General features: G+C 36.3%; 1 protein-coding gene across 10 annotated transcripts in view; it reads left to right on the top strand.

Annotated features, from left to right (window-relative positions):
- large2 (LARGE xylosyl- and glucuronyltransferase 2) overlaps positions 1-8,760 on the top strand; it is a 111,945-nt gene extending 103,185 nt beyond the window's left edge. For all 10 annotated transcript variants that reach the window (XM_084124025.1, XM_084124026.1, XM_084124022.1 and 7 more), the window contains 8 exons: positions 342-454; positions 620-745; positions 1,024-1,179; positions 3,556-3,719; positions 4,993-5,271; positions 5,379-5,525; positions 6,745-6,940; positions 7,031-8,760. In XM_084124025.1, coding sequence (XP_083980151.1) covers positions 342-454; positions 620-745; positions 1,024-1,179; positions 3,556-3,719; positions 4,993-5,271; positions 5,379-5,525; positions 6,745-6,940; positions 7,031-7,228 — 1,379 coding nt within the window. In that variant the 3' untranslated portion in view covers positions 7,229-8,760. The remainder of the gene's footprint in view (positions 1-341; positions 455-619; positions 746-1,023; positions 1,180-3,555; positions 3,720-4,992; positions 5,272-5,378; positions 5,526-6,744; positions 6,941-7,030) is intronic.
- Positions 8,761-12,934: the final 4,174 nt, after the last annotated feature.

Raw genomic sequence — 12,934 nt, 5'->3', positions numbered from 1 at the left:
TACTTTTATCAATAAATGCAGCCTTGGGGAGCAGAAAAGACTCTTATTTTTTCCAAACTTTTGACTTGTAGTGTATATATAATATTTAATTAATTAATTACTCTTTAAAGTATTTACCCCTTTTTCGAAGGGGTTATTCATCGGGTGCGATCAAGTATAAAGATCAAATTGACATACATACAGTCTGTGTAGCCTTCGCACGAATGAGCACACAGGGATGATCACTTCTAAATGGAGCACACTGCTTATGTCACATTTCATTTCAGTATGAAAAAAAAAAATAGAGCATAGTTTGCACCGGGGTCCATTTGACAACAGGTGTTTCTTTTTTTGGGCTGCAGGTGTGATTTTACTCTACCTTGAGAGACTGCGCAGGATTGGCTGGGAACAGATGTGGAGACTGACGGCAGAGAGAGAGCTAATGAGCATGCTTTCAACATCCCTGGCAGACCAGGTCCATGTCCTTCATGAACAATACAAAAACACTTCATAAGAAGCATTTATTTCATAGGTCATATGAGATTGTGCTTTGCGCAACAGTAGTCTAAACGATGATGAAACCATTGCTGAATATTGTTGTATAAAGCAACAAAAATGTTATTGTTTTACGTCTTCACAGGATATATTCAACGCATTCATAAAACAGAACCCAGTTCTGGTGCATCAGCTCCCGTGCTTCTGGAACGTACAGTTATCGGATCACACTCGCTCTGAACAGTGCTACACTGAGGTGTCGGATCTAAAGGTAACTATATTAGGTGAATGTTTAGGTATTCTGGGTATAACCGACCAAATTTACCCAAAGGAATTAAGAATAACGAGTTGTTCAAAGTAAAAAGGGGCCCTTTAACTGGTTCGAGCTTTGCTTTAATCATTGCCAAATTCATTGTTTGTTTTACAAATTGTCTCTAATGCAAATGTTCACCCGACCGTCACATTCATTTCCTGTCAAACTTCCATTTTAGTATGGAAATGATGTCTTTGAAGTTGTTTATTGCTCAGTTTTATTACTTCCTCCTGCAGGTCATTCACTGGAACTCTCCGAAAAAGCTGAGGGTAAAAAACAAGCATGTGGAATTTTTCCGTAATCTTTACTTGACATTCCTGGAGTACGATGGGAATCTTCTCCGACGAGAACTCTTCGGCTGTCCCAGTCAGGCCAGCTCAGAGAGCACAGTGGTGAGTTACTTAAGTAGTTTGTTATGCAGAATTATGCAAATATCTTCTTTTGTCTTTTTTGGAATAGCATGCAGATAATGTTTCTATTACATGACAAATAGCTCTGAAATACAAAATCCATGATACAATTGGTATTGTGTATTATTGGTATCATATTCCTTTTCATTATATATGTTACCTCTAGGTTCTATTTTTCACAAGCATGGAGTATCCTTTCATTGTTACGCAGATGACACTCAGGTGTATCTACCGTTGCGGAAACAGGACAAAAATTATTTTGAGTCACTATTGAGATGTTTACAAGAAGTTAAATCTTGGATGTCTGAAAATTTTCTGCATCTGAATGAAAGTAAAACTGAAATAATCTGGTTCGGGGCCCCTGACACTAAATATTATTTTGATCTGGGTGAGTTAGCTCCTTTTTGTAAATCTGTAGTGAAAAACCTTGGCGTCCAATTTGATAGCTCTTTGAAGTTTGACAAACAGATTAATTCTGTGGTGAAATCTTGTTTTTTCCATTTAAGATCAATAGCAAAGTTTAAACCGTTTTTGTCCTCCAGTGATTTTGAAAGGATTATTCATGCTTTTATTTCTGTACGACTAGATTATTGTAACTCGCTATATGTAGGTGTCAGCCAAGCACTTCTGAATCGTCTTCAATTGGTTATAAATGCGTCTGCTAGACTTTTAACAGGGACTCGTAAAAAGCAGCATGTAACACCGATTTTAGCCTCACTTAAATGGTTGCCGGTGGAGTTCAGAATTGATTATAAATTATTGATATTTGTGTACAAAGCCTTGCATAATTTGGCCCCATCATACCTTGCGCATCTTCTTCATATACACAAACCTTCTAGGTCTCTCAGATCAGCAAATCAGATGATCCTAGATATTCCAAGGACTAGATTAAAATTGAGTGGTGATCGGGCATTTGCTGTGGCAGCTCCAAAGCGCTGGAATAACCTGCCTCTACATCTCAGACTGGCTCCTCCCTTAGGTTATTTTAAAAGAAATTTGAAACTGCATTTGCTAGAATTAGCGTTTGGTTCAGTAGGTTAACTAGTAAGAGGCTCTTTTCAGATGTTTGTTAGTCATTGTTCTGTCTGAAAAAGAAACATTTTATTATGTAATTTTATTGTGTGACTGTACAGCACATTGGTCAACATCACGTTGTTTTAATTGTGCTTTATAAATAAAGTAAATGAAATGAAAAATATTCCTGACATTCCTGGGCTATGGAAGTAAATTTCTAACTGAGATTATATATTTAATTCATATTTTTATATATAAATAATATAATAATGTGATTTAGGCATAAAAGAGAATAAATACATTTACATCTGTAAATTTAGATAAATTTGATTCTGTAAATTTGGTTTAGCTATGGAAGTGTTATGTTCACGCTGCATTGAGCATGTAAGATATGCTGCTGCTGCATAAATAGACATAAATCCCATAGCAGATATAGACAGGTGGAGCTGGGGGAGGTGGAGGGGTTCAGAAGAACTCTACAAGGACTAGCGTACAGCAAACAATGAACCCAGACTATGTAATTGAGCAAGCAATCTCATTGGCTGCAGGATCAGCAGAGGCCAATCGGCTTGTGCCATGTGGCAATGATGTGATTGCTTGCTGATTGCATGTAACTGACCTATCATATATAATGTCATTTATACATAAAAGGAACTTTACATCTACTATATATTACACTCTTGTGACTTTCTCAAAACTTTATTTCTATATTTTCCATCTCACAAAAATGTTGTTTATATTAAGTTTAAATTAACTTTCTTACTTCTCACATTAATCACTTACATTTTTATATGAAAATCCCATACTAGGAAAAACTTTAACTAACTTTCCTCCTGTCACTCATTTTGCACTGTCTCACAAAAAGCTATTTGCTAGCATTGCTATTGACAACTAGCTCATTGTTCAGGTTTACTGATAATCAAAAGGCACTTGATTATATTTTACAGACCGATCGGTGTAAGACATCGAAAGCATATGAGCTTCATTTATGGTAATTACGAAATGGCGTAAACACAGCAACACAGAGCCTAATTTATGGTAAAAACGACATGGCATGAATGTGGGCTGGGTTTTAAAAAGATGGGGCGTGTCTTTAGCACCCTAAAGCAGCAGATGGCCATACTTATATCTTAAGAGAACATGAAGACTTAAAAGAAACAGAAACAAGGGATTTTATAGTCTTAAGCTGGATCATTCTTAATAAGTAACGAATCCCCATGTCTAAAAGCAGCTCGGCCTTGGATTTGAAAACAGTATTGTAAAGTTGCAAAGGATAACACGGCCAGAGCTTGCTTGATGTTTCCTCCTAAAGGAATAAAGCATTTTATTATTATTTCTTTCCAGCTTCAGCAAGCACTAGAGGAGCTAGATGAGGACGACCAGTGCTATGATTTTCGGAGGGAGCGAATCATGGTGCACAGGGTGCATCTGTACTTCCTGCAGTATGAATACACACCCACAGATGATGGTACGGACATCACGCTGGTCGCACAGCTCTCTATGGACAGGTGAGGATGACAGACTGTCTGATCGAATCTGCAGACACGTTTGGGCCACTCATGCCAAAGCGATTTAATTACTGAAGTGTCAGTGTCGTGTTTAATGAACCCTGTGCAACACTTTGATTTGAAATGAGAAAAGATTACTACAGCATTGCAAGTTAATAACATCTTCAAAACATGTTGAACCCTCTTGTTATTTTCAGAAAGACTATTAGGGTTGCTGATTTAAAATAAATAAATAAAAAATATTCATGCCATTGATCCATACATATGTGACCCTGGATCACAAAACCAGTCACAAGTCGCACGGGTATATTTGTGGCAATAGCCAACAATACATTGTATGGGTCAAAATGATCGATTTTCCTTTTATGCCAAAAATCATTAGGATATTAAGTAAAGATCATGTTCCATGAAGATATTTTGTAAATTTCCTACTTTAAATATATATAAAAAATTCTTTTTGTGAGTGGATGCAGCAAAATCGCGAACATAAATGGACAAATTTGAAGGCGATTTTCTCAATGTTTAGATTTTTTTGCACCCTCAGATTCCAGATTTTCAAATAGTTGTATATTGGCCAAATATCCTAACAAACCATACATCAATGGAAAGCTTATTTATTCAATTTCAAAAAATTGACCCTTGTGACTGGTTTTGTGGTCCAGGGTCACATATGTTAATGTAATGTAATGTAAATGTAAACAATAGAAGAAAATATTAGAAAAAAAGGAGGTCAAAAAATATAAAAGTGTTCAGTGCATACCAAAAAAAAGTAAATATAATAATTATTGATAGCATATATTGCTATTTGTGATTAATTCAATCATGGCATGACATTAGTTGGCATGACGTATTTAATTTGATAAAAAAAATCAAAAAAAAAAAAAAATCATTTGATTGAAGTTTGGGTTATGTGTTAATGTGTATGTTAATGTGTTAATGTTAATGTTATGTGTTAAATGTATAATAGTTAGGAAAATAATGGTCTTTTAATTCTCCCCACTGAGCTATTTAAAACAAAGTCAGGCTTGAATCCTCTGTTTTCCCATGAAGTAATTTTGCCACTTTCACAAAGATGATTGTTATGCAGCACAGCAATGTTGTTTGTGTTTCAAACAAGTATCAACTGGAATTGTTTGACGTAGAGAAGATCAGAACACACCATGCTAATACTGAAAGCTTGCCCTGCAGGTTTGAAAAGTGTATCAAAAAGAGCCTGTAATCTTGCCTCACTTTGCCCAAAATTTCACCAGAGACTCTTTGTATTTGTCCACAGACTGCAGATGCTGGAGGCGATCTGTAAACACTGGGAAGGCCCCATTAGTTTGGCCCTCTACATGTCTGATGCCGAGGCTCAGCAGTTCCTGCGCTACGCTCAGGCCTCCGAAGTCCTCAAAAACCGCAAAAACGTGGGCTATCATATCGTTTATAAGGAGGGTCAGTTCTACCCTGTCAATCTGGTACGCAATGTGGCGCTCCACAACGTCAACACACCCTACGTTTTTCTGACTGATGTAGATTTTCTGCCCATGTACGGCCTCTACGATTACCTCAGGTAAGACTCAGGGCTGTCAATTTGTTAGGAATAATCTGTTAATACAATGGATATATTTCTGTAATTCATCTGTGGTTTTTTTGTTGTTTTTTTACTTTTCCATGTAGAAGAAGCATAGTCCAACTGGACATGGCCAATACCAAGAAGGCTCTGGTTGTGCCGGCCTTTGAGACGTTGAGATATCGCCTTTCCTTCCCTAAATCCAAGGCCGAGCTGCTGTCTATGCTGGACATGGGGACTCTCTACACCTTCAGGTACAGCAGACATTCAAAATAATCATATCTCAAAGAAGTTCATTAGGGTCGATGACAAATAAGAGTGTCCGCAATAAGGAAAAGGACAAATCTTATGACAATTCTTGTTTAAAACACATGCATGTTTTTAGAAATGTACTCTTTGTATTGATGTTGGTTTCATGTGTGATTTTAAAAACTATACTATTATAAACTATATTTATATAAACCTATACCTATTACACATGATACTTGAAAATAAATTCCAACACAGCCCTTCACAATAGATAATGCTTTACTATGAACTCTGTTAGAGAGCTACATATGGTAATTTATCTGTTCAATAAAATACTTAAATCTTTGAGTAATAAAAACACCAATCTCTGCATCAGTTTTACAACATTTCAAATCCCTTAGTTCTCACCATCTCCGAAAGGCCATTGTTGATTCTGGTTTTATTATGAGCTCAGTCACCTTTTCTTTGTAAGCAGAAGCTCCTCTGCTCTGCGTTGTGATTTTCTTAGACATTGAACACATGTGAGTGTACATATCTTAATCATTTCACAATATTCAGAAATACTAGTTTTTGGGCAGTCATACCATATGACATTTTTCAACCTGGTCTAACATTGCTTTGTCATAAAAAGGTCAACTTATCTGATATTTTAAAAGACTTATCCAGTGTAACACTTAATCAGTGTTGAATTTTAAAAAATAATAATAAATGATTATGATAAACTACTTAAGATTTGATTTGCTTCTTTAATTGGACTTTTTTTCTTGATTATAATATCGGGACTGTATCACTCCAAAAATATCAAAATGAATTTTAATTCAGAAATTAAAACTTCGGAGAATAGCAGGAACGGCTAATAATCAAATCATTAAAATGTAGAAGTAAAATAAAAAATGTTAAAATAAAACACATTTTTTTATTTAATTTTTTACCTGCGTGTCATGTGACTATCAGCCACAAAACCATGAACATGTGAATATATTGTTAAATTATTTCAATATTAACTGAAAATCTTCAAGTAAACTTTTTAGATCAATGGGGTTCATCTGACAAATAAAAAAAAGTGTGGGAATCCCTGTTATAGATGATGATGATGTATGAAGATGAGGTTTAATATATTTCTGAATGAATTAATAGGACATAAATGTGAGCATCACATCATTGGCCTGTTTTTAAAAGACCACACATAATAGTTCATGCATGTGTTACTTTCCTGAAATGTAGGTATCATGTCTGGACAAAGGGTCATGCGCCAACCAATTACGCCAAATGGAGGACAGCCACAACGCCATACAAGGTGGAATGGGAGGCAGACTTTGAGCCGTACGTCGTTGTGCGACGAGACTGTCCTGAGTACGACCAGAGATTCGTTGGCTTTGGCTGGAACAAAGTATCCCATATCATGGAGCTTGATGCTCAGGTAAGGTTTTCCAAAAAAAAGTTTGGCCTGTTTCCACCGCCAGTTCAAGTGTCCAGTGTCCCTAACCTGTCGCATTTCCTTGTTCCAAAGGAGTATGATCTTATTGTGTTACCAAATGCCTTCATGATCCACATGCCCCACGCGCCCAGCTTTGACATCTCAAAGTTTCGCTCCAGTCCAAGTTACCGCTACTGCTTGACGACTCTGAAGGACGAGTTCCACCAAGACCTTTCTCGAAAGTACGGATCTGCTGCTCTCAAGTACCTCACGGCACAGAGGAACATCTGAAACCTGTTTCAAATGTACTTTAGCACACAGGAGAATGGCTTGGTCTAGTCGTTTTGAGGCTCAACAGCCAACATGCTGCTCTGCTACATGTTACGGTGTGAAGAGGTACGAAGCTGCCCTGCTAAAATCAGAGCTTTAATCTTCTTTTTGATAAGTCATACAGCAGAGAACTGTGAAAACCAATGACATCAGCACCACAACCATCTCAGACTGGTGGCGAAAACTCGACCAAACAATTCAACTGCTAAAAAGCGCAAAGGACACCGGCATTCGTTTGTGATGACTCACTTTCTTATAGTCTAAAATGAACGTCATTATAAAGACCTTTTTTGACAATCAGGGCTTTTTCTTCACTAAAGATCTTCGGCTAGTGATTCATGGCGCTACGCAGCTTTGGACCTGGCTGAAACCATTCGATGAAGTATCGATGGGCCGAAAAGGACAAGACATGAATGAGCTTTCCAAAGACTCTTCTGCTGGACTGAAGTGTGAGGAGGCCATCAAGACAAGAGGGACATTTAAGCCTTATAATTTCCTTGTTATTTAAAATATTTAAACTTTTTTTTTTTTTTTTTTTTTTTAACCAAGACGAAACAGTTTATGAACAACGACCTACAGCCTATGTATGTTTTACAATATAAAAAAAGAAAATCATTATTTTTTTCTAATTTAGAAACACTGATTTGCTTGTAGCGAAAGAAGCTTGAATGCTTGATAGGGGTGCAAGGGAGTATTCTGTGTGGTTTCGGAGGTCCCGAATGTTAGTCATTTATGATTTTGGTGAGAAACGATCGGAGCGTTATAACTGCTGCATTTATAACAAATGGCTGAAACATCCAGTGTCATAGTGTATGCCAGGACACTTTCTTGCTCTGAACTCACATCACGTTCTTCACTTTTAAAGTTTGCACTACATACTGTTACTCAAAAATGACATTATCAGCTATGATTATATGATATATGATTATATGTACATTTGCATTGAGATCCACTTAAGGGACCATGAAAAAAAAAAAACCGGAGCATCCAAGTTTCTAAAGGACTAAATATTTGTTGTCGGTGATATAAAACACGTTCTGTCATTGAAAGCGATATTTATTGTGTGAAATGTCAGTCACGTTCTGGTCAGTCCTGAAATAATAATCCAATGTCCAATTCAACATCAGTCACTCAAGTTATAAAAGAAAAAATAACATTGGAAACCTGACAAGAAAGTTTGTACGATCTATTGTACCAGTGGCTGCTGTCGCAATGTTTTGTTCCATCTTTATGAAGTATCGCTCCTCCAGGTCATATTGAGTACACCCCTCACATGCCCCCCATGCCCTTCCGCTCCATCAGACTGCAGATTTACGGTAAATACCCGTGCCTTTGCTGTGTTGCGAAAACTGGATATTGATTGTACTACTGTACGCATCAGCGGGGCCTGCAAGAAAACAGGTACTCTATTTATTATTGTTGACTTAAATCAATCATATTTTTCTATGTAGGGGACAAAGTGCTTTAAATAAATTCTCCCTGTTTCTATAGTTTGTCAAAGTTCTTGTGCTCTTTATTTTACAAGTGTAGATGAGTCAGGCTGCTCTGTGCTTTTCACTTTTGAGTTGGTTCTATAGTTGGAAGGTCTACAATACAGGGCAGTGCTGATAAGAAAAAGCATTACCTCGTCTCTTTCTCCATACTAACCTCACAAAGAAAAGGAAATTTCATCCAAAATATGAAAATCTGTCATCGTTGACCTTCTTTTGTTCCAAACCTGTTTGCTATTGTGTTGTCTGTGCAACACAAAGGGGATTTTTGTGAAGAATCTTCACACAGCTCTTTTCAACAACAGCTCATAGACCTGGGGACCTTTATAAAAGGTTGCGTAGAAACCGTCCTACATTTGATCTAAGATCATTTCTCAAATGGGCATACTTGTGATTCAGAGAAAACTAACACACGCACTGAAAAGTGCGTACACCCCTCTTCCAGATGTCAAATCTATTTCTGCATTATAGGCCATTTTATAGCCTATAGATTGCCCGAAATAATTTACTTGTGTGGAACCAAAGTATGCTAACTAATTGAACTTTAATGCAGTGCAATTATGCTAACAAGCAAAAGTGCGTACGCTTGCTTAGAATCTGACATGGCATTGAGACCGTTTTTATAAACCTGAACGTTGGCGTGGATTTTAGCGTACGCACGTTTTATAAATGAGGGCCCAGATCTATACATTTCCTAAACAAACATAAAAAAAACATACAATTGGTCAATTTCTGAAGTCAAACCTTGTGAAAAAGAAGGGTGCTTAATTGTATTGAATGTGCACTTCTAGTATACTTAAAATCTTAAAAGTATATCAAAAAAGATAATATACTTGTATACACTACCGGTCAAAAGTCTGGAATCATTAAGCTATTTTTGTATATGTTTGTGAGTCTCTTCTGCTCACCAAGGCTGCATTATTTGATCAAAACTACAGTAAAAACTGTAATATAGTTTTGTATTTTATTACATTATTACATTTTAAAATGTAATTTATTTCTATGATGGCAAAGCTGAATTTTCAGCATCATTACTCCAGTCTTCAGTGTCACATGATCCTTCAGAATAATCTTCTATGCAAAATAAAAAGGCCACTTAAGTGTACAGAATTAAGTACACTTTGTAATGACGTCAAATTAAGTTTAAATAATTAAAGCACACCAAGTACTTGATTATAACTTCAACTGTAGTGTGTTTTTTAATAACATTTAACTACAAATATATTTAAATACATGACTAAACATTACATTAAAGTATATTTAATTTACCATAAATTCTTGCCAGTACATCCAGCAGTACAAGTTGCCAACTTAAGAAAAAAAAACTACATTTGTATTAAATGCAATTAGCTGAACTTTAAACTTTAATACATTTAATAAAGATGCAACTACGTGCAGGAAAAAATAGAGAAAAATGAAGTGGCTGGAGAAGCAGCAGTGCATTAAAAAATAGAACTAGCTTTACAGTATAACTATCACCTTCAGGGGCTGGATATGGCCCGTGGACTGGGAGTTAGATATTACAGTGGGCTTGTCATTACTGTTGACTGCAAATGACTTCAGCCAACCCATCTGTTAGTGGCAAGAGGCTGAAGTTGATCAATTGTTTTCCAAATGGATCTGACTCGTGTTAAAACAAAGTTAATTCCGGCAATTTCAAGAGAGAAACTGCAGTAACCGGAGCCCTGAGAGCGAGCGAGAGCTGTTTCCTGCACTGTGTGGGCTAATGCATGTGTAATTGCCTGAAGTGGCCCTTTATGACATCATGAATCAGAAACTATTGCACACAGTGAAAGAGTTTCAAGCAGCTTTTTCAGCATTCATTCACTCTACCCAGCAGCACATTACAGGAAAGGGCATGCAGGGGAACTCTGCTCTCAGTGTGCGAGCGGTGCGGCTCAGGACGCCCCAGCAACAATCTAGTAAATGGACTCACATCAGGAAACATGCTCAAGCTTGAATAATTCATTAGATGCAAGACAGCGGCAAGTAAAAGGCTGTTTCTTGCTGATTCCAAGAGTCCCAGATGAGTCTCTGTTCTTCCAACTTGGGAAATTTGAATTCATTTCATTTAATCTAGTTTATGTCCACACTCATGACATGGCAGAAGGAAAAAAGAAAACTTTCACATGTGCATTGTTAGGAAATCAGGTCGCTGTCACAACTGGCAGACCAAGCTTGCACTTTCTCATTAGTAACCGCTAGGGCATTATTTCCTCTGTGGCTTTCCCCCTTCGTAATGAAATGCACGTTTCTTTGGGAATTTGGCTTAATGAATCGTAACTATAATTTCCTGCATTTTACATCATTATTAGGGAGAAGTGTTTGTGTTAATAAAAACAGAAATATGGAAGCTGGAATTTCTCATTAATGGTATCATCTAAAGTGACACCCTTGTGAAAAAGAAGTGCACTTAATTGTACTGAATGTGCACTTCAAATCAAAGGCCACTTAAGTGGGTTTAAAGAGAGTACACTTTCATGACTGTTTCTAATACACTCAAGTACACTATTAAAAAGTGCACTTTGTAATAATGTCAATTAAAAAAAGTACTTTAATGTACATTTTAAATCACTATGTTTTAATAATCTTTTGCCAGATATAAACACATAAATTTCACTGTATTTTGTTATTCAGTATTACATTTAAAGTAAATACATACTACATGTACTAAATTGCAACACCATCATAAATATGTGTAATCAAATTTAAATACATAAGTTTCAACAGAAATGACATTAAAGTGTATTAGTTACTGCATAAATGCAGTACATTTGACAATACACTTCAAAGGTTATAAGTGAATAAAAAGCCTCAATTCAATCTGTTCATCATATAAAGCGATCAATTCTCATATGGATTAGTTGTACGATCTCTTTATGAATTTTGCGTAGCTGTCAATGGAGGAACAGAAAGCTCTCAGATTTAATCAAAAAATCTTCATTTGTGTTCTGAATATGAACGAAAGTCTTATGAGTTTAATGACAGAATTTAAATTTTTGAGGGAACTATCCCTTTAACCATATTTCAAATGCAAAGATGTAATTAATCCCTATTTAAAGGATAGCTGTCACCAAAATGCAACCTATGGTCTTTTTGTTAATCTACCCGAGGCAAACTTTCTTTTAAAAGCATAATTAGGATGGAAACGCCACTTTTAAGATTGACCGTATTTTCGTTTTCAGTCAAATTGCCTTTTGAATGGGAGTGCTTGGCGCACTTCTATGATAGCATCAAAATCACTATTTTTAAAACACTAAGAAGGCTCGACACAACATGAAACTTTGCTCGAAGTATCACCAGAGGGTCTACACATGAACTTGAGCATTGAGAACATTGTTTGTGTACACAGAGTTTACTAAAAAGAAAGATTTTGAACAACTCACTGCAACTCACGGCATTTTGACAATCAAAAATAGTCGATCTCCAAATGCAACGTAAAAGGGAGGAGAGTAAAGATGGTAAAAGCTCCTAACGCTTAGTTCCATATAAATTCACGGATAATTTGTTGTTTTGTCGTTAGGGAAAATCAATATTGACCTTGTATTTGAAAAAGGATCCTCATATAAAAAGCATTACTAAAATTCAGAGTCAGTTCATTCACATTCGGAGATCGACTATTTTTGACTGTCAAAATGGCGGTGGACGGAAACAACAACAGCTACAGTGAGTTGTTCAAAATCTTTCTTTTTAGTAAACTCTGTGTACACAAACAATGTTCTCAATGCTCGAGTTCATGTGTAGAGCTTCTGGTGATACTTCCAGCAAAGTTTCATGTTGTGTCGAGCCTTCTTGGTGTTTTAAAAATAGTGATTTTGACGCTATCATAGTAGTGCCCCAAGCACTCCCATTCAAAAGGCAATTTGACTGAAAACGAAAATACAGTCAATCTTAAAAGTGGAGTTTCCATCCTAATTATGCTTTTAAACGAAAGTTTGCCTCGGGCAGATTAACAAAAAGACCCTACGTTGCATTTTGGCGACAGTTATCCTTTAAGTGGGTCAAAAAAGCACTATAAAGTTTGTCTAATTGCATTTTATATGAATTTAAACTTGCAAAAATGCAAATAAGTGTCCAAAAACATTACATTAAAATGAAAGTTCTCGTAAATGGTGTCACCACCTAAATCGATGAATTTCTCCTGTGCGAGTCAAACAGAAGGAAGTAATTCCTCTAG

The sequence above is a fragment of the Abramis brama genome (genome assembly GCF_963993115.1).
Source record: "Abramis brama genome assembly, chromosome: 9".
Classification (NCBI taxonomy): Eukaryota; Metazoa; Chordata; class Actinopteri; order Cypriniformes; family Leuciscidae; genus Abramis; species Abramis brama.
The sequence above is the reverse complement of the archived record's forward strand: the minus strand, read 5'-3'. Positions and strand labels throughout refer to the sequence as shown.